The 21,709-nt window shown below is 41.9% G+C and overlaps 1 protein-coding gene across 3 annotated transcripts in view; it reads right to left on the bottom strand.

Annotated features, from left to right (window-relative positions):
• Positions 1-21,709, bottom strand: part of CACNA1S (calcium voltage-gated channel subunit alpha1 S) — a 3,469,037-nt gene that overhangs the window by 1,227,699 nt on the left and 2,219,629 nt on the right. For 2 of the 3 annotated variants that reach the window (XM_044076603.1, XM_044076605.1), the window contains one exon: positions 604-660. The exons of the other annotated variant lie outside the window; for it this stretch is intronic. In XM_044076603.1, coding sequence (XP_043932538.1) covers positions 604-660 — 57 coding nt within the window. The remainder of the gene's footprint in view (positions 1-603; positions 661-21,709) is intronic. 3 annotated transcript variants of the gene reach the window in all.

The following is a 21,709-nucleotide window of genomic DNA, read 5'->3' as shown; positions in this document are numbered from 1 at the left end:
GTGCCACTCTTTGGAGCACTTACTTGGATATTTCCATAACCAAAAAGTTGGTGGTGGCTTCCTCTGCTGGCCACATCACAGGATGACAGCAAGTTAAGCAGAAAAAAAATCTTTGCTATACATCAGTGCTTAAGTAATTCAGTTATCTGACCGCAAGTGCTTTGCCCTTAATGTAATACTTCCCACATTCTTTCGTTTCAGGAATTTACTTAAAAAGGGAATAAAAAAAAAATGGTCCACCTATTTTGTGATAAAAATTTAAAGACAATTAGCTTTGAACATGCTTCAGCGATCCTCAGGGCTGAACTCAAGGATTTCGTTCTTCAGATACTTCTGCTCATTGTAAGCTGTCTTTCTGTTTTCACAGCAAGCATTCTGGTTATGTCTCACCAGCTACTGAGTTATTCTACTTAAGGCGAACTATAGCTATTTATTGTCTGTGTTATCACTTACTTCTTTTTCTTTAAAAGTGGTGCACGCAGATAACACAACACTTTTGTCTATCCTACATAACATGCAAACACAGCAGCACAGCGGGGTACACACTGAATATAAAACTGAAAGCACACAGCACACAGCAAGCAGGACTCAGTTGATATTTACAAGGCCACTACAGCCGCCGCTCAGGCAATACAGTCCACCGCTGGAAGCAAGAGCAGTCTGTCAAAGAAAGAAAGAAGTCAGCAACAGATAAAAAAGTGCAGTGGTAAATAAGCACTGACTGCTATTACCCACAGACAGTCAGCAACTGTGGCAACATTAAATGCTGGCAATTACACTGAGGCACAGCTAACTGCCTCTCTACAAATGTAGACGTACAAAGAGCAAACGACAAACATTTGCACAACAGCTGGACAAAACAAGAGAAAATTAAATTAAACAGTTTCCAAAGCCACGTCCTACATGTCCCTGTTAATGGGACAGGCATTACACACATAATGGAAGAAAGTGAAAGTTATCCCAACAGTGTACACACAAAACGATGACATCTGTTGGATAAAACAAAAATCATGTGTTGTGTTTCCCAGAGTTAATGATAAAACACAGCTTCACTGAATTATCTTAACATAGACAACGTAGCTGGATGATCCATGAACCCTCCTGGTAACAGTGCTGCTTTCTGTAACTTGAATACCTCTCACATGTAAATTATGGGGTGGGATGGCCAGATTTTCCAGCAATGCAGGAAGTTATCTGCTCTCTACAAATGGAATAAAACTTGCAAACCTATGAAGATTCCTGCCACCCCAATTCACCCATGGAATAAAAACTCCTACCTTAATCATGTGTTCAGAGGTTATGACTGCAGTGTAATGAAAATAAGGCAGTAGCAGATTTCAGTCCTCCACCGGCTCCACCATTAAACATACACACAAATGTAGAAGACAGTGATTCGCGAATGGCACACACACATTTACCCATACATAAACTGCTTTACCAGGATTTGTGGAAAACAGAGAACAGACAGTTTTGTAACTTTCCCTTGTGTCAACAATATCAGGTCAGGTTTTGCACATCTTCTATTAAGTGAATGTAAACAGCCCACAATCTCTTTATATGAATACTTATATGAATGATTTTAAGGGCTATTTCTCACTGTGTTAACATCTTCTATCCAGATGCCATATTATAAGTTTCATAAAAGTGAAGAGGTATACAGAAGAGTGGCCAAGTTGATAGTGTCTCAAATTTTGCTGTATCAAACACATCAAAGTTGTAATAATTATGCCCTATGTAAATGCATTGCTTGGAAAAACTCAACTCTTCTTTCTCTGATAATCACCTAACATGCCAAAAAATGTCCTCAAACATAAGGTACCAATATGTGTAACAACACTACAATTATAGTGGTGAACCAACTTGGTCTGCAGCATCAGGATTCGTAGAATCAATTTTCTTTCTATTCTTCAATGCACAATATGTCTGGAACACTATATTTGGAATAGTTTAAGCAAAATGATTTCTGAAGAGCTACAGTCTATTGATCACTGCTTCCATAGCTCGGAGTGCATTCTGTATACTGAAAGATGGACTTATTTGATCTAAAAGGTACTCCAAATTAAAAAACACATTAAGCATTACATTTAATCACATATAAATGCAAATTCTTTCCCATATGCACATTATAATCCTTTCTATTGCCATGGATAAAAGATATATACATCACTGGTCACCATGGCTAGATCTTTCTATTTCAGATACTTCATTTTTTAACTAGTTATGGCCCCTAGGCTTAAAGATGTAACTTTGTCATGTTGGTTCTTTGCGATACAAAAAGCATGTTGACATAATTCAGTTGGAGACTCAAGTTATCACTACACTGCTGAGGGATGCAAAGAATGTAAACACTGTATGAAATTACTAGATTTATTCATTTGTTTTGCTTTTATGCCATTGGTCTCTGTACGTTTCCAGTATATTCTGTTTCCTTTTCATAACATGTGACACATCTGATGTTTTTATTAAGAAAGAATGCAACCTCAGTGCAAGTACACAAATGATCACCTACACACCTACCTATGTGCATGTAATTTTCTAAAGATCCCAGTTCTGGTTCTTTTTTCTCTGTTACACTATTCAATACTTTAAATGCAGTTTGTTTAGACTTCAAGTTCCTTTTTCTAGTAAATGATTTTTGACAGCCTCAAGAATTAAAACTTAACAATGCCTTACTATGTCCAGATAATTCAGACCCTGCATCACAGCTCAAAATATCATTTTCACAGGTAAAACTATTTAATCATCCAATATTTCTGACAGAGTAATCTGCAAGTGATTTTTTTTTTTAAATTGACAGCTCATTACACTACTAGAACATATGCCTCCAGTTACCTCTTTCTTCTCCATCAAACCTTCAACATTTGCCATCTGTCTGAGAAATATTTTTAGAAGTCTGCTTGGGGATTAAAGATACCTACGCAAACTCTTCCATGCAAAAATCTTAAATCTTCTAGACTTTGTTGCATACTTGGGAGCCATACATATGTCTTCCCACTGTTTCCTTGTAAATTGCTTATCCAATCTCTCTTCCTAATTTTTTCTAACCACCTCTGACTGATTCTTCTAGCTACAGTGCAATATTTTATATTCCCTACTAATCATGCTTTTAACAGCAGCTTCTGTTGAAGATTCCGCTAACACCCTACCAGAGCAGGGTTTTCACTTAGGATCCCCTATCCCTTTCCCTTTGCCTCTAATTTGATATCAATCCCAGGTAGGGAAGGCAGTCTCTAGCCTGTAGTACAAATGTCTTCTTGGCCTCATCCCACTCTGTTACTTTTCCCTCTCTAGTTACTTGCTCCGAATATCTTGGTTCCTTTGCCAGCTTTCTTCAGTAAATTCCAGCCATCTCTTACTTATTTTCTGTACCCCTACTTGCAGTCATCCCTACTGGCAAAACCTCCTTTCTCCATTCTCATGTTGGCTTAGTTCTTAGAACACTTTCTGCTACTCAGTGAATATAATATATATATTTTTTAATTTTTCCATATCTTTTGGGTTTTTAATACCATCACAGGAATGGACCCCACTCCTATGTCAAAGTATAATTAAAGTTCATGAAATTAGTATTGTTTCAATCTTTGATGTTAGCCAAAAGTGCTCTTTGCAGTACCCGCAATGTGCCCAGTAATGACTCCTGCAATTTGTGTGGAGTTACATGTATGGGTAACATATCCATGTTTGACTAAATTCTTTTTTTATAAGACCTGTTGCTCCTACTACTATTGGAACTGTCTGGGCATCTTTCTTCCACATTTCTCTCATTTCTGCTTGCAAATCCTGATATTTTATGACTGTGTCTCTCTGTACACAAGACACTGTAGTCACTGGGTGTGGCGATTTCAATGATCAATGCTATTTTGTCTTCTTTTCATGGACCACTACATCTTGTTTTCTAGCGTCTATCTTTTGAACTGTTAGCAATGGGTGATCCCATGTGATATAGACCATCATTTGCTATGATGCTTTGTGGCTCATGTTTCCAGTGTTTTTCAGCCACTTCAATACCATAATGTTTGCACAATCCCCAGTGCAACAGTCTTGCCACATTATTATGCCTTTCAGTAAGTACACAGTCCTTCTGCCATTAGTATGTCACAACCAGCAATGAGGTGTGCAACTGTTTCCAATTCTATTTTACAAACCCTACATTTCTCTGTTCCTCCCGCATGTTCAATGGACTTTGTAAACCAACATGTACGTAGCCCACTATCTTTGGCCACCAATATTAACTTTTATCTCTTGGTTTGAATTCACCTCTCCTTAACCATTTCTGCATTCAATCCTGATCAACATGAGGCTCTTCCAGAAGTTTTCTATACTTGCAACTATATTTATATTTTCCACATTTCTTGCCTTCTCATCTGGTCCTTCACCTTATATTCGTTCTTTTGTTTTTTTGACACATTCAATTGCTGCCTAATTTTTATCTACTTCTAGGACAGGAAGAGCAAACTGGTTTATAGCTTGAATTTTGTTCCTAGATGTCAATGCTGTTTTCAGGATTCATTTAAGTCTTCTAAACTATTCCTTACTATGTTTTATTCATATTTGTTTATGTATTATTGTTCAACCTTCATCAATTCCCAAATATTTATACACTCCCTCTTGCTCAAGTTTTTATATCACATTCGTGTCCCAAACTGATGTCTTCTTGGTGCTGAAGTTTTCCTGCTTTAAAGGTTCCCTTTGCAAATCTATCAAGACCAAATGAAAGTCTTATATCATCTGAAAAAATGTTGACAACTTGCAGTTGTGCTTTCAGTTCCTCATCAGATGAGCTATACAGTTTTAAATCACTGACAAAGAGAAGATGAGAAGTCTTTAAACTTTGTTGTTTTCTAGGAGGCAAATTATAGCCATGGCCTAAGCTGTTAAATAGACAGCTTAATGGGTTAAGGGCAAGACAGAATAGCAGCAGTGAAAGAGTCACCCTTGAATATCCCCCTTTGAATTTTTATCCCTGGAATAATAATTTGTTCTTTATCATGGTTTAATTGAAAAGTGGTCTGCCACTGTTTCTGTCAGGATCAGTTCCAGTATATAGTTTATACAGTGTCTGAAGGCAAGTTATTGGTCTATAGTTTTTAGGGTAGCTTGCAGGTTCACTCTTAAGTAGGAGCATTGTTTTTCCTGTTGTTAGCCAGGCTGTTGTCTATTTGAGATGCACATATAAATAGTTCTTACTCATGGCTAAATCTTCATGCAAAAATGTTAATACTTTTAACTAGAAGTTAGGTAGTGAATCTGAGCCTGGGGTTTTCCAGTTAGAGGCTTTTCTTAACTTTGTTTCAATCCCTCTGGCTGTTATTTCATCCTGTTTCATATCCTGTACATTCAAACTTCTTATTCCATATTTTACTTCTTCTATCCATTTAGCATCTTTGTTATATTCCACAGGATCTTCATACATACTTCTCCAAAATGTATCTATTTCTTTTTTTTTTGGTGATCTTTCAATTCCTTTTATCTTGTTTCCCATTCTCTATAAAACTTTTTTGGATCATCAATAAATTGCTTATTCTGTATGTCTGTTGTTATTCTCCTTAAGGATCTGCAACCAAAATCTGAATAACTCATTCTTTGATAAAATCACCATCCCTTTCTACTCTGAATTATAATTTTCTGCTTGTGCTACACACATGAATCTTAATTGTGTAGTTCTAAAATACCCCTTCAAATCAGGTAATCCTAAACCACCACATCCTATTGGAAGGATCAACTTATCCTATTTAACCCTTGTCCTCTTCCCCTCCCAGATTAATTCTTTCAACTCTTTATTAATTAATTGTTGTCCACAACTTCTCCATGGTTGATAAAAATATGTCTGACGTGTATAAAACTAAAGGGACATAAAATATTTTCACTGCTTGCATCTTACTACCCATATCCATAAACAAAGACTTTCCAGTTTCTCTGGTTTTATATTATCTTTTGTTTAATCTCTTCCCACATATCCTAAGCTGCCATAACAGAAGTCTTTTTATTCATAATCCTAAATATTTCATCTTACTGTGTCCCCACAAATGCAGGTATTACTAAAACAATTCACGTGAGGGTACATAATTTATGGGTATAGCCTTTATTTTATCTTCATTATTTTTATTTTCCAAAAAGACTTGAAACTGTCTCAAAATGTTACCTTTATCAAGTACAAAATAATATCACACATTACAAATAAAGCCAACTTTTCTTGATTACCATTCCAGTTATATCCCTGAAATTCTGAGTACCTTACTGTATTTGCAAATGGCTCTAAATATAAAGCAAATAACAAAGGCTAAACAAGAGACTGCCTCGATCCTCTGTTCAAACACAACTTATCAGAAAGGAACCTTCAATCCTTCATATTAGGAAATGCAAATGTTTCCATTGCTCTGCTCATAAAGTCTCAGCTTATTCTGTCAAATGCTTTTTCTGCATCAAGACCCACTACCAACAGTGGTATTTTCTAACATTCTGCTTCTCTCTGGATCATCATTGTTCTATTAATGTTGTCAAATGTTTGACTCCCCTCCACAAAATCAAGCTGATCAATATTTATCAATTTTGACAACACATTTGGCGTTCTGTTAGCTAGTATAGACATAAACACCTTATAATCATGGTTTAAAATTTAAATGGGTATATATGGACCTGAATCTAATGGGTGTTCACTGTCTTTAGGTATTACAGCTGCCACAGCTTTCTTCCAGGATGATGGTACTTCCAACTTCCAGTTTCTCTGTGTTTGTATTATCTTTCTTTTAGTCTCTTCTTACATATCCTTAGCTGCCATAACAGAAGCATTTTTATCCATATTCCTAAATACTTCATCTTATCATGTTCCCACAAATGTGAGTATTATTAAAACAATTCATATGTGGGTACATAACTTACAGCTACAGTATTTGTTTTATCTTCATTACTTTTATATTCTAAAAAGACTTGAAACTGTCTCAAAATGCTCCACAACACTGAGCTGTTTCTTTTTTGGATTTATCAGGTACAATATAATATCATCTGCAAATAAAGCCAACTTTTCTTGGTTACCATAACAATTATATCCTTGAATTTTTGAGTCCCTTATTTTCTTTGTCAATGGCTCTAAATATAATGTAAATAATAAAGGGTAAAGAGTTCACAGCTGCCGGATTCCTCTGTTCAGACACAACTTAATAGAGACAAACTCTCCCACTTGAATTCTTGAATTGGATACTTCCTATATCCTCCTAATTAATATTATTATATCAGGGAATACAAACGCTTCCATTGTTGTAATCATAATATCCCAGCTTAGTTTGTAGAATGCTTTCTCTGCATTCAGACCCACTAACAACAGTGGTATTTTCTTACATTCTTCTTTCCTCTGGATCATCATTATTCTGTTAATGCTGTCAAATATTTGTTTCCCCTCCAAAAAAAACATACCAATCCATATCTATCAATTTTGGCATTACCTTTGCCCTTCTTTTAGGCAAAGCAGAAATAAACACTACAATCATGTTTTAAATTGAAATGGGTCTATGTGAAGCTGGTTCTAAACAGTCTTATTTTATAATTTTTTTTTTCACATTTGTCTTTGCTGTCTTTAGGTATTAAAGTTGTTACAGTTTTCTGCTAGGATGTTAGTACTTGCCCTTCTTTCAAAGTACTGCTAAACTGTTCCAGATGTTTATCACTTTCTGCCCTCCTAGCTTCCAAACATCCACAGGAATACCACCTGTTTCTGGAGACTTTCCTGCAGACTGAATATACATCACCTTTCATTAAATCATCTCCTCCTGTCTTAACTGTTAATTTTTAAGCTTCATTTCCTCTAACATACTTAAGCCTTTCATTAATATTTCTACTTGTGTTCTTTCTTGATTTCCACATTTCTCTGCTCATTCAAATTTTCACAAATTTCTGAAATATCTCTAATCCCTCTACATCATCTTTGGTTATTTTTTGTGTTACATGCTCTCTAAGTTTGGCGACAATACTTTCTACTTTTTCCTTGTCTAACTCACTCCTTTCTACTTTTTCCTTGTCTAACTCACTGGGCTAAAGGTTTTTGTGGTCTGGAGTTATTATCAAAAATATATGCTTAATAGCAATCTTTCTAAACTCATGCATATTATCCAGATAGTCCCTTATTTTTTCTTTAGCACTCTGAAATTGCTCCTCTTTTTATTGTGTGAGATTCCTGCTATTCTGCAATACTTTATAACTTTTATCAGTCCCTCTAAATAATTCCTTTTACTCCTTAACCATGTATCTTTTTCATTTCTACCCTATTTTAAACTCCATTTTCATTAAATCCCACTTGACTGCTATAACTTCTGAAGATGTTTTTATTTCCCTAATAACTCCTGAATAATTTCTACTACCCACTCCTTAAATTCCTCTCTTTTTAACAGGTACATGGGAAAGTGCTGGTGTCTCATTTTTACTTCATTGCCCTGCATTTTTATCTTACCTTTTATTGGTGCATGACCTGAAAAAGTTATTGGATGTGTATTGAAGCTTCCAATTAAATCCACATGTTCCTGTGACATTTAAATTATATCTAGTCTAGGCCAGTTACTGTACCTTGGAGAATAATATGTAAATTATCTCTGAGTTCTTACTACTGAATTCATGTCTTCCATACCAAATATTTTCATAGATTTATTCAGAAATCTACCCTATTTTGTTATAGTTTCCCTTCTAGGTCCCCTAGATACATCCTCACTGTTGCAAATCAAGTTCCAGTCCCCAACTGTACTTGATATTTCCTGATGAAAGCTGAGTATTCCTCCCAAAAATTTCTTCAGCTATAGAATAGCAGTTTTTGGTGGAATATAAATACATTCCAGCATAATCCCCTCCCTTGCCAGCAGCCCCTTACTACCATAAATATACCATTATTATCTTTTTTTCTTTCTATCACTACTGCAGCTCCTCTAACAATTAGTATAATTACTCTCTTTTTCCTTTGTCCCTGATATTCTGCTAAATATGCATCCTGAAATCATTTCTTTATCAAATTCTCATACTTGGTTCTTTCCAAATGTTATTTCTACAGCACTGTTATTTGTACTCTTCATTTCTTAATATAATTAAATACACTTAGCTTTCTGTCTATACCTTTAAGGCCATTTACTTTCCAAGATAATATGGCTAACAATGCCTCTGTTTTAAGTCTTTCTTCCTCCCAATTATAGATAACTTTTAGTTATGTACTTACCATAACTTTAGATGTTTGGGATCCATCTTGCCTACATTCTGTACTGATGGGTTCGGGGCCGATCCTCGGCTCCGACTCGGCACGCTATGCAATAGAGCGAAGTCTCTAACTGGCTGAGCTATTCTATATCCCAGGATGCACCACCACCATTTCCCCAGATCTTGTTTGTCCGCACACATGCACCCACACATGCACTACTGATATAACATTGCCAGGTGTTTCAAGATGAAACGGTCGAACTCGAACCGTCCGATCTCTTCTGATCTCCAAGGCAGGGGGAAGGAGGGTGGGTATTAGGAATGTAGGCGAGATGGATCCCAAACATCTAAAGTTATGGTAAGTACATAACTAAAAGATGTTATGTGATCCTATCTCGCCTACATTCTGTACTGATGGGACAGCGTCCCTAGCACCTGATTCCTGGGTGGCTCACTGGAAAACACTCCTGAGAACTGTGGAACCGAAGGAAGCTCGCCCCCGAGATGTCACATCCAATTTGTAATGAGAAATAAAGGTGTGAGGAGAGGACCAGGTAGCCGCAGCACAAATGTCACTAATGGCAAGCTTAGCATGAAATGCTGTTGAAGTAGCCATAGCCCTTGTAGAATGAGCTTTCACAGTGGTTGTAAGCTCTTTATTAGAAAGGAAGTAAGTATGACTGATACAGTCTCTGATCCACTTGGCAATAGTGACCTTCGTGACGGCTTTGCCCAATTTATTGTCTGAAAAAGACACAAACAACTGATCTGTTTTTCGTGTTTGGTGCGTCCTATCCAAGTAGAAACGCAATTGTCTGTGGACATCCAATGAATGGAAGATATATTCTGCTCTGTCTGAGTAATTGGGGAAGAAAACTGGAAGTTCCAAAGACTGTTGAAGACAGAAACTCGAACAAACTTTGGGAACAAAAGATGGATTAGGCCTAAGGGATACTCTATCCTTGTGAAAAACCAGGTACGGCGGGTTGACACATAGGGCTTGGAGTTCCGAAACTCTTCTGGCTGATGTAATTGCCACCAAAAAAGCGGTCTTCCAGGAAAGAAATTTCAAGTCAGAAGTTGCTGCCGGTTCGAAGGGGGGAGAGGTCAAGGCACCTAATACGAAACTGAGATCCCATGGTGGAGCAGGATGAGAAACTGGAGGACGTAGCAGCCCAGCACCTTTCATGAAGGCTTTACACAACTTATTGCTCATCAAAGGTGGGTCTATACTTGCATGAAAATTAGAAATAGCTGCTAATTGAACTTTAATGGTAGAGACTGAAGAACCTTGATTGAATAGGGAAGCTAAGAATTTCAAAACGTCCGCCACTGGGGCAGTAATGGGATCTAAACCTCGGAGTTGGGCCCAAATGGCGAATTTCTTCCATTTACTATTATACATTTTCTTAGTCGAATTCTTGTGGGCTGAGGACAAGATATGTATAACTTCTGAGTCTAAAACCTGGTTCCTGACTATAGTCGGAAGTGGAGGAGCCAAGCTGTTAACTTCAGTGAGTGAAGGGACTGGTGAAGCTGTCCCGACTGGTGGATCAAGAGATCTGGAACCTGGTCCAGGAACCATGGACCGTCCAGTGCATATTTCCGAAGAAATGGCAGCCAGACTTGACGAGGCCAGTATGGGGCAATTAAAATCATATTGCACTGCAAGTGAATCGCCTTCTGGATCACCCTGGGGAGAAGGGGAACCGGAGGAAAGGCGTACAGTAAGCCGGTGGGCCAAGCTTGGACTAGAGCATCCTTGGGAAACTTCCCCAGACTGGGGGTAAGAGAAAAGAATCGTAGACATTTCGTGTTGAGGGGAGTTGCAAAGAGGTCGCAACAAGGAGTTCCCCATCTTCTGAAGATCTGAGAAGCTACTCTGTCGTTCAGAGACCACTCGTGAGGGGAGAGAATGGTTCTGCTCAGTCTGTCGGCTATCACATTGGATCTCCCCGGAATATGTGTTGCTACCAAGAAACGGTTGGTTGCAACAGCCCAATTCCATACTCTCATGGCCTCTCTGCAAAGAGGGTAGGACCTGGTCCCTCCCTGCTTGTTCAGATACCAGACTACTGACATGTTGTCGGACTGAACGGCAATCATACCTTGGGGGAGGTAGCAGTGTAGTGCTTGAAGCGACAGAAGCACTGCCCTCATTTCCAGTATGTTGATGTGTAGGGAAGTCTCGCCGGGGTGCCACTTGCCTTGAACTGACCTGCCCAGGTAATGTCCCCCCCACCCTGTCTGGGAGGCGTCCGTAGTCAAAGTGGCCACTGGAGGAGGAGGAACGAAAGATCGCCCCTGATCCAGGTTGGACGAGGTAAGCCACCAACGGAGGTCCTGTTTGCACGTCTCCGTAATTATAATTTGGTGGCTGAGAGGAAGTTCCTGATACGACCACTGGACCGACAGGAGCCACTGGAGAATCCTCATGTGTAATCTTGCTAAGGGGACCAGGAGAACGGTAGCCGACATGGAACCCAACAGTTGTAGGACCATCCTTGCTGGGGCTCGGCATTTGAGGAGCAATGCTCGGACTTAAGATTGTAACATTTCTATTCTCTCTGTAGGAAGATAGACCCGCATTTGCCTTGAGTCTATGTCTACTCCGATAAACCGTATAAGCTGAGATGGTAGCAAAACAGACTTTGCCCAATTGAAGGTGATTCCTAGGGAGGTTTCTAGAGATATAGTGGCTGCTAGGTTCTGTAATAGTAGATGCCTGGAGGTGGCAGTTAGGAGCCAGTCGTCTAGATACGGAAACACCTGGAATCCTAGACTTCTCAGGTGAGCAGTCACCACCGCCAAACACTTGGTGAACACCCTGGGGGCTGTGGTGAGACCAAAGGGCAGTGCGCAGAACTGGAAATGACTGTCTCCCAGGCTGAAGCGCAGATGTCTCCTGGATGCCTGATCTACCAGAATGTGATAATAGGCGTCCTTGAGATCTATGGAGCACATCCAAACACCTTTCTCCAGTAGCGGGAGAATGGATTGTAAGGTGACCATCTGGAACTTGGACTTCTTGACTGACTGATTCAGGTTGCTGAGATCCAAAATGGACCTCAAGTCCCTGGACTTTTTTGGCACTAAAATGAATTTTGAGTAAGTCCCTAATCCGGTCTGGTCTACGGGGACCGGTTGGATGACTCCTTTTTGAAGCAGCTTTGAAATTTAGATGGCTGCAATATCCTGTTGACTGGGTGGGGGGTCCGGGATTTTCCTGGATGGAGGGGGGGGTGTGAAAAGGGGATGACGTAACCTCCGGCGATGATTCGGAGCACCCATTGGTCCTGAGTGATACTCTCCCAGGCCTTTAGGTGCCTCGAAAAACGACCCCCGACTGGCTCCGGAGCTGCACAGTTGGGCAATCCTTCAGGGATGCTGAGAGGTTGAAGAGCCACGAAAGGACTCGCGGTCTCCAGTGTTGCGGGGGCCTCTGCCGCCTCTGGGACGGCGTCTTCCGGAAAAATTTCCCCCTCCTCTGCCTCTAGAGGGGGGATCGTCCTGCTGTGAGGGGTAATTCTTCTGAGATTTATGGAACCACATTTTCCCTCCTCTTTTAGCCTTGGAATAAGGCCGAAAGGGAGAGGAAAACCGTGCTCCTACGGCAGTCAAAGTTTTACCCTCTTGCTCACAGCGGGTCAAGGTGTCCTTTACCTTGGGTCCGAACAAAGAGGACCCATCAAAGGGAGCGTCGGCAAAGGAAGACTTGAAGGCCTCCGCAAAATGACACAGGCGGAGCCAGGCTTGTCTCCGTAGAGCAACACCCGTACCCGCCGCTCTACTCACCCCCTCGGCTGCATACGAAATGTGCCTCATGGACGAGTTCGATATCGACGGCAGGGTAGCCAACTGAGAGCTAACCGTCTGGGCTAACTGCTCAGGCAGGTTACCAGAGAGGGTATCTGAGAGTTCCTTGATCAGGTCCCTCTGAAGTCTAGTGAAGTGCGTGAGGTAATTCAGAGACCTTAATGTAAAGGCCGCTGAAGAAAGGGTGCACTTCCCGTACCGGTCCATGCTCCTAGACTCCTTATTAGGGGGATGGACGGACGTCGAAGCCTCTGCCACATCTTGCTGGGTAGCAGATGCCACCACCATAGCATCTACAGCCATACCCTTGGTGAGAAATTCCTTTTCCGGGGGCGCTGACAAAAATTTGTTAGGGCGAGCAGGCACCGGTTCCACAGAATCTGGATGTTCCCACGCCCTTCGAGAGATCAAATCCAGGAGCTCATCAAAGGGCGGAGACACCCAGGAGGTGGAGGGCTGAGCCCCGAAGGCCTTGAGGAACACCGACTCGTCAGAGGAAGGGGGTTTGGTCTGTCAGCCGCCTCGTTGCTTGAGGACTTCCAGGATGTCTGCAAAGGAGACATCATCCAAGGACGACTTGGGGGACCCTTCCCCATCATCAAGATTGGTGTCGGAGGTGATAGACTCGTCAGGGGAGTCGACGTGCTTCCTCTTGCACTGTTTTTTTCATGGGGGTTCCTCCGAAGACTCTTCAGAGGGACCTCCAGGAAGAGGGGGACCTCCAATGGGGGTGACCTCAGGCCCCAGGGCTCCGCTGTCTTGAGACAGGGGGACTACAAAGGACCCAGTCTCCATGCCTAGGGAAGGTGCCGGGGAGACGGTGGAGGTAGCCAAAGAAGACTTGGCCAAGGCACTCCTCATGGCTCCAATGGCCGGACCCCCAGAATCCTGGGAAGGTCTGACCCCCAAAGCCATAACAGCAGACGGCACTCCCACAGCCGACGCACCGAGAGAGAGGCTCTGAACCGAAAACATCGGTCCCAAAGCGTCACCCCCGGGGCCGACCGAAGAGGTCCGTGTACCGAACTCCGACCCAAAGGCCGGAGTAGGAGTAAGGGTCGGAGCCGACCCGGACACCTCCATCGGCTCCACCAGCACTGACTCCAACGGTGCCGAGGCTGTTGGAGGAGGAACCAAGGCTAAAGGGTGGACCATCGGCTCCAAAGCCGACTGGGCTGGAGCCGAAACTAACTTTTTGAAGACTGGAGACTGAAACAGCCTTTGGAGCACCCTGTCAATGTCTGAATCTGACATCTTGGAAGATCGGGAGGAGATCGAACGGGTCCGACTAGACTTCTCCACCGGCTCCGAAGGACTGGGGGACCAGCTCCGAATTGTCTCGATCAAAATCGGTGCCGAAGGAGACTCCATTGTAATTTCCCTCGGTGCCGAAGAGGACTTCGGCGCCGAAGGGGAAGAGTCTGAGCAAACAACCCTCATCGGCTCCGAAATAAGCGGAGCCGATGAAGATGATCCGCCTCTCGAAGCTCCAGCCATCGGCTCCGAAGCCAGAGGAGTCGAGGCTGGAGGCATCGAGGCAGACCATTCCACCCTCGGCTCCGAAGTCCGTGGAGCCGATGGAGAAGCCTGCCTAGATTTCTTAGTGGTCGATTCCGACGGGCTGGTCGGAGCCGACTATTTCTTTTTCTTAGAGGAAGAAGAAGCGGAAGATAAGGTCTCTTCAAAAGTAGGCTTAATAAGTCCTTTTAAAATCAATTTATTTTTCCTCTCTTGGAGGACTCGAGAGGAAAAAGCGTGACACACACTACAAGACTCCTGAAGGTGTTTAGGTCCTAAACAGTACATGCAAAGGGAGTGATCGTCCGTTATAGACATTTTGTAATTGCATCTAGTGCATTTTTTAAATCCAGAGGGTCTGTGCTCTTTTGACATAATGCCAAACAGTTAGAAAAAAACACAGGAAAACAGAATAATCAGAACAAACACACTTACAGCAAAGTATAAGTTAACCAAAGGGTATTGGTCACACAACAGGAGGGCCAAGAACCCTCTAACTAAAAACGGGAACTTGATCACCTTACAAACACCACACAAAAAGGCTACTCACGCACGAGGGGAAGGCCCCTCTAACTTAAATGGAACCTTTCCCTGAAAAAACAATTTTTACCACAAAAAAGTTCAGAAAACTCACTCATACACACGATAGCTGTTAAAGCAGCTTTTTGGTCAAGTTTAAGAAAATTCCTGACAGAAAATTCTAATAAAGAAAGCACTTAGCTCAGCCAAGCTCGAGACCACGTCTTTGCTTTGTAAGGGGCAAACGAGATCTGGGGAATTGGTGGTGGTGCATCCTGGGATATAGAATAGCTCAGCCAATTAGAGACTTCGCTCTATTGCATAGCGTGCCGAGTCGGAGCCGAGGATCGGCTCCGAACCCATCAGTACAGAATGTAGGCGAGATAGGATCACATAACATCAGCTTTTTCGAATGTGCATTTCCAACTTTTGTGTAACATGCATGCACTGTTTGACATGCTGATCTTTTATACAGTTGTTTCATGTCATCTCCTTCTAAACCTATGTCACATTTTTCAAGATGTTTTGTTTCAATGAAAACCCTCAAAAAAAAAAAAAACAACTAAATACAGTCTCAGAACACTCCCATAACCTATTATTTTTATTTATTTATTTATTTTTATTTTACATTTGTTGACCGGGCTAGTCTAGCTGGATATATGTCCATTTTCAGTAGAGGCCCGAGGAGATAAGCTCCAAAGTTTGAGATTAATTTAACAATCAGGAAAATAACATGAAAGTAGAAACATAAAACAAAAAGCATTATAACTGTTGTCAAGGTTATAGATTGTAAAAAATACAGTAGTTACAACAAAAAGAGAAAAATAATTTGTGACAAAGATACTGTTATAAATGACATTCAGAACGATTATTAGCATAACGTATTTTTTTTTTTTTGAAAAAGTAGGAAAGTAGAAATAGATCAGCGGATGTAAATAAGAGGTAGATTTTGGGTTATAAGATATTTGAGTCAGTAAATATTGTGTCTGTGTCTCTGCAGTTAGTTCACCACCCCCCTCCATTTCTTGTTGTGGTGTTAATCTTGGTGGCTTTGGAATTGCCCACCCCTGCTGTAAATCTTTTTGCACACTCCTCCTGGACCCATCTCATTTGCTCACTCAACTGAGTACAGTAAGATCATATTTTGATTTTGGATGCTCCTACCAGTCCCATCTCCTCTGCAGTATACAGAGAGAGCACTCAGGAAGGGCATTCCCCTACAGTATCTTAATCTGCTCCGTTTCCTCAGTCTCAAAAAAAATTGCACTTCATCTGCCTTACTGTATTTGAGTTTCTTCCTACTTTATCTTATTTTGCTTTTGCCTCTTAAAAAAGTACTCAATTGAATTTATTCTGCTGCCTTTATTACTGCTTGTTAGTATCCAATTGTAACTGTTATTCTAAGGCCCTTGGTTTAAGCACTTGGGCTTCAAACCGGTTGTTTTACATTAAGGTTTGTGGTCTGCAGTGTTGTGGCAGGACAGGTAGCGTTTCTAAGTTGGGAACTGCTGATTGAAAGCTCAGTGTCTGTTATTCTAAAAGTGTAATAGTTCTGAGTTAAGGACTTGGCCTTCAGGCCAGTTATTTTTAAGAAGATTTGTGGTCTGCACTCTTGTGGGAGGAGAGGCTAGATTCTGACATTGAGCTGGGAATTTCTGGTTAAAAGGCATATTGCGCATGCTTACTTGAACTGTTTTTCTGAAATCTGTATGCCTTGTTTGCTGTAGCATAGACTAGATTCAGTCCAGCTGGATCTAGCTATGCTTGTATACCTTGTGCACTGAGCCAGGCAGTCTTTTTCAGAGAAGGTTTCTCTGTACCCTAGTGGCAGGACTGTGCAGTTAGAACTTGTCTGATTAAAGACTGCTGAAACAGGGCTCAGTTTTAAGCTTTTAATCTGCTCTATTTTCTGGAAAAAATATATACTTCTCACCTTTCTGAACTAGTGTAGTCCAGTTTTCATGTTATTGCTGAATCCAGGGCCGTGTTACAAGTTTGTGTTACCATACCTTACTTGGATATAAGTAAGTTTCTCTGTTCACCTGTGAGAGGGGGGAGCTTTGAGCAGCCTCTGTCCCTAGAGGAGTGGTTTCAGCCCAGAAATTAGTAGTGTATTGGCCATTTTGGGCTAATTTCTCTTTCACTTCCCTGCTATAAAAACCTCATTTGCAGTTTTTACACTTTTATTCTGCTCAGCAAGTGCCTTACAGGTGTTCTGCAGTCTACAGCAGCAGAGACACAAAGAGTGACTTGAGTGATTAAGTATCACTTTTCTTGCTGTCTTAACTAATTCTGCCTAAAATGCCAGTTTTTTTTAGCGAATCTGTCATTTAAAAAGTTTGTTACTGTATACAACTCTGCACAACTCCTCGTGGTGTCCTGTAGAGTGATATGGGCAAGAGACTTTTCCAGATGTAAGTATTTTCTGTTTTTTGCTCAGGCTGCCTTTTCCCACCTAAAAAGCAAATTTCTAACTGATCTGTGCTTTAAAAAGTTTAAATTGCATTTGCCTTCTGCTTTTTACAGTTTTTGCACATTTATCAATTTAAATTTTTGTATTTTATAACTGTTGTAGGCTACAAGTGCACTAGCCTGGTTATAGCATTTACAGTGTTGTTTTTTTCTGCTGTTTCCTAAAAAAAAATTCTTTTCCCACCTTTGCTGAACTAGATTAGTCCAGATTTCAGGTTTTGCTGAATTCCGGACTGTGGTATAGTTTCCTGTGATGCCCATATCCTTACTTGGATAGGAGGAAGTTTTTCTGTTCACCAGTGAGAGTGGAGCTTTGAGCAGCCTGTCACTGGAGGAGTGGTCTCAGAAACATGGACCATGGTCTCTATTAACATGGAACAAATGCACAAACAAAGAAGTTATGTACTCACCATAACGTTCCATGTTTGTAGTCCATCTTCATTCTTACTCATGAGTTTGGAGACAATCCTCGGCTAAGACTCGGCCTATTACAAAGCTCAAGGTCTTCTAGTTGGCTTGTGGCTAGGTAGGTATCCCATGGTGCACCAGTATAATCCCCAGATCTTGTTTACTGCTAAACTATAGAAATACAGAACGAAAACTATCCAGAAAGAATAACAATAATGAAAGGTCTCCACCTGTTATGGAAATTTTTTCCTGTCTCCAGATCCTTCCAGGGGTAGGAGGGTGGGTTCATAAGAATGAAGGGCGAGATGGACTACAAACATGGAACGTTATGGTGAGTACATAACTTCTTTATGTTCTGTAGTCCTATCTCACCTTCATTCTTACTCATGGGACAGTGTCCCTAGCACCTTATTCTTGGGTTGCTCATGGAAAAATACTCATGAGTACCATGGAATCAAAAGAGGCTCTACCCCTAGAGGTCAAATCCAATTTGTAAGGAGTAATAAAGGTGTGAGGGGTAGCCCAAGTTGCTGCTGCACAAATATTACCAATTGGGACCCTGGTTTGGAAGGCTGCAGAAGTAGACTGGGAAAGTGTAGAATGAGCCTTAATCTTGAACGGTAAAGGCTTTCCATCGGAAGAATAAATGAAGGAAATACAACTCAAAATCCAATTTGAAATGGTCACTTTGGAAACTGGGAGACCTAATTTGGAGTCTGAGAAGGAGACAAACAATTGGTCTGACTTCCTGAATTCTTTAGTCTTGTGTAGACAGAACCGTAATTGTCTGTGAACATCCAACTGATGAACTGTATTCTACTGCATTGGAATGATTAGGAAAGAACACTGGCAACTCTATAGTTTGGTTCAAGTTATTATGAGAGCACACTTTAGGGAAAAAGGATGGATTTGTGCGAAGAAATACTCGATCTTTGTGGAAAATCAAATAAAGGGGCTTGAAAGACAGTGCTTGTAACTCTGATACTCGTCTAGCAGATGTGATGGCCACCAGAAACAAAGTCTTCCAAGACAGAAACTTCAACGAACACGAATGAGCAGATTCAAAGGGTGGAGACGTTAATTTGGACAGGACAAAGTTTAGATCCCAGGAAGCTACCGGTTCCTGAAAGGGAGGCCTCAGCAAAGTAGCACCTTTAAGGAATGTTTTACACAATCTGTGTGATATCAGATGAGACTCATGTTGACCCAAATGAAAATCTGATATTGCTGCCAACTGAACCCTAATTGTGGCAGCAGCAGAACCCTGGTGAAAAAGTTCAGACAAAAATTCTAAAACCACTGGAATGGATGTGGTGTAAGGGTCAACGTTCCTTTCTTCAGTCCAGATAGAAAACCTTCTCCATTTGCTAATGTATAACTTTCTAGTGGAGGGTTTATGAGAAGATGTGAGAATGTGGGTCACAGCGGGTGAAAAATCATGAAGCCTGACTAGGGATGGAACTGGAGCAGAGGCCAGTAAGGAGTGATGAGAATCAATTTGCTTCCCAACAGTTTCACTTTCTGAATCACCTTGGATATAAGAGGCAAGGGAGAAAAAGCATAAAGGAGGCGTAGGTGCCAATCGTGAACAAGTGCGTCTCTCGGTGACTCCCCCGGGGGGGGGGGATACGGGAAAAGTAGCTGGTGCATTTAGAGTTGATTGGACTGGCAAAAAGATCGCAGCAAGGCTGTCTCCATTTGTGGAAGATCTGATCCACTATTTCCTGCTTCAGAGACCACTCGTGAGGCATCAAGATTGCCCGGCTGAGTTTGTCGGCTATCAGGTTGGTTGTCCCCTGGGATGTGCGTTGCCACTAGAAAGCACTGGGAAGATATCACCCATTTCTAAACAAGAATAGCCTCTCGACAAAGGGGGTAAGATCTGGTTTCACCTTGTTTGTTGAGATACCATAACACCGACACATTGTCTGACTGTATTGCTATCGTCCCAAGAGGAAGAAGGTCATGGAGTGCTTGCAACTCCAGAAGCACCGCCCTCATCTCTAGGACACTGATATGCAGGTGAGCCTCGTGATCTTGCCATGTGCCTTGGACAGTCCTGCCTAGATAATGCCCCCCCCACCCTATCTGTGAGGCATGCGTGGCCACAGTAGCAATGGGTTGGCGAGGAAGGAATGGAGTGCCTGTCGTTAGTTGGTTGGGTTGGATCCACCAACGGAGGTCCTTTTTGCAAGACTCTGTTACAATGATGTGGTGGGATAGAGGCAGCTGTTGAAAGGAACACTGGGACGATAAGAGCCATTGAAGAATTTGCATATGCAATCTAGCAAGAGGGACTAGCAATATGGTGGAGGCCATGGTCCCTAAGAGTTTCAGCACTGTTTTTGCCTTGATTTTTGGGAGGGGAAGTAGACAGAGAACTTGTATGAGATTCTGTGCTCTTTCTGCAGGAAGATGAGCTACCATGGTGACTGTCTATTTCTGAGCCTATAAAAGTCACAAATTGAGAGGGCGATAAGGCAGACTTTTCATAATTTATAGTAATGTCTAACTGGGCACAAAGTTGGATAGTGGAATCTCTGGTTTGAAGGAGTAGATGCCTGGTGGAGGCAGTCAGGAGCCAGTCATCCAGGTATGGAAACACTTGGAATCCTTGACGTCTCAGGTGAGCTGTCACTACTGCCATACATTTGGTGAACACCCTGGGGGCTGTGGGTGAGACCAAAGGGCAGAGCACGAATCTGGTAGTGATTGGCTCCCAGCCAAAAGCGTAGGTGGCTCCTTGACACACTGTCCATTTTTATATGGTAGTACGCATCTTGGAAGTCTATTGAGCACATCCAAGTGTCTTTCCCTAATACAGGGAGTATAGACTGCATAGTCACCATTCGGAACTTGTCCTTCTTTATGGATTAGTTTAATTTGCTGAGGTTCAAGATGAGCCTCCAGTCCCCTGTTCGTTTTGGCACTAAAAAGAATCTGGAGTAAGTTCCAAATCCTACCTGGTCTGCGGGGACGGTTTGGATGACTCTGTTTGTGAGCAACTTGTTCAATTCTACGGTTGCTTGATCCCCGTGATTGGATGGAACATCCAGGATCCTCTTGGGAATGTGAGGTGGAAGAGAAAAGGGTATGGAATAACCTCTGGTGATAATTCTTTGCACCCATTTGTCTCGGGTGATGCTTAGCCATGCTTCTGGATACAAAGAAATGTGACCCCCGACTGGCTCCAGAGAAGCACTGCTGGGACCGACATCAGTAGAGCTGGTAGGGACAGCCTTGAAACGAATCATGGCCTCCCTGATTTTGTGGTCCGCCCCTGCATCTAGGGCGACATCTACCATTTGCTCCTCCTCCTCTGTCTCTGAAGGAGGAGTCACCTATGCATCCGGGAAAAACCTCTGAGACTTCTTGAACCCCATCTTACCACCTCTCTGACCCTTGGGGTATGGTCTAGAGGGGACGGTAAAATGTACTCCCATGGCAAACAATGTTTTCCCTTCTTGCTCGCACCTGACGAGTGTGTCTTTTACCTTAGGTCCAAACAAGGAAGAACCGTCAAAGGGGGCAGTGGTAAAGGTAGACTTGAACTGCTCCGCAAAATTATACAAGCACATTCAGGAGTGCCTCCTAAGGGAAACTCCTGAGCCTGCTGCCCTGCTCGCTCCATCGGCTGCATAAGAAATCAGCCTCATGGAGGAGTTAACAATGGAATTCAAGGTGGACAACTGAGCAGACACCTTATCAGGGACTCCTTCAGTAGATGTACCTTGTAGAGACTCTCCCAACTCTTTAAGGAGATCTCTCTGAAGCCTTGTAAAATGTGTTAGGTAGTTCTGTGATCTGA

The sequence above is a fragment of the Protopterus annectens genome, chromosome 7.part0 (genome assembly GCF_019279795.1).
Source record: "Protopterus annectens isolate FY-2018-M chromosome 7.part0, PAN1.0, whole genome shotgun sequence".
NCBI lineage: Eukaryota > Metazoa > Chordata > Ceratodontiformes > Protopteridae > Protopterus > Protopterus annectens.
This window is presented reverse-complemented; position numbering and strand designations above follow the sequence as displayed.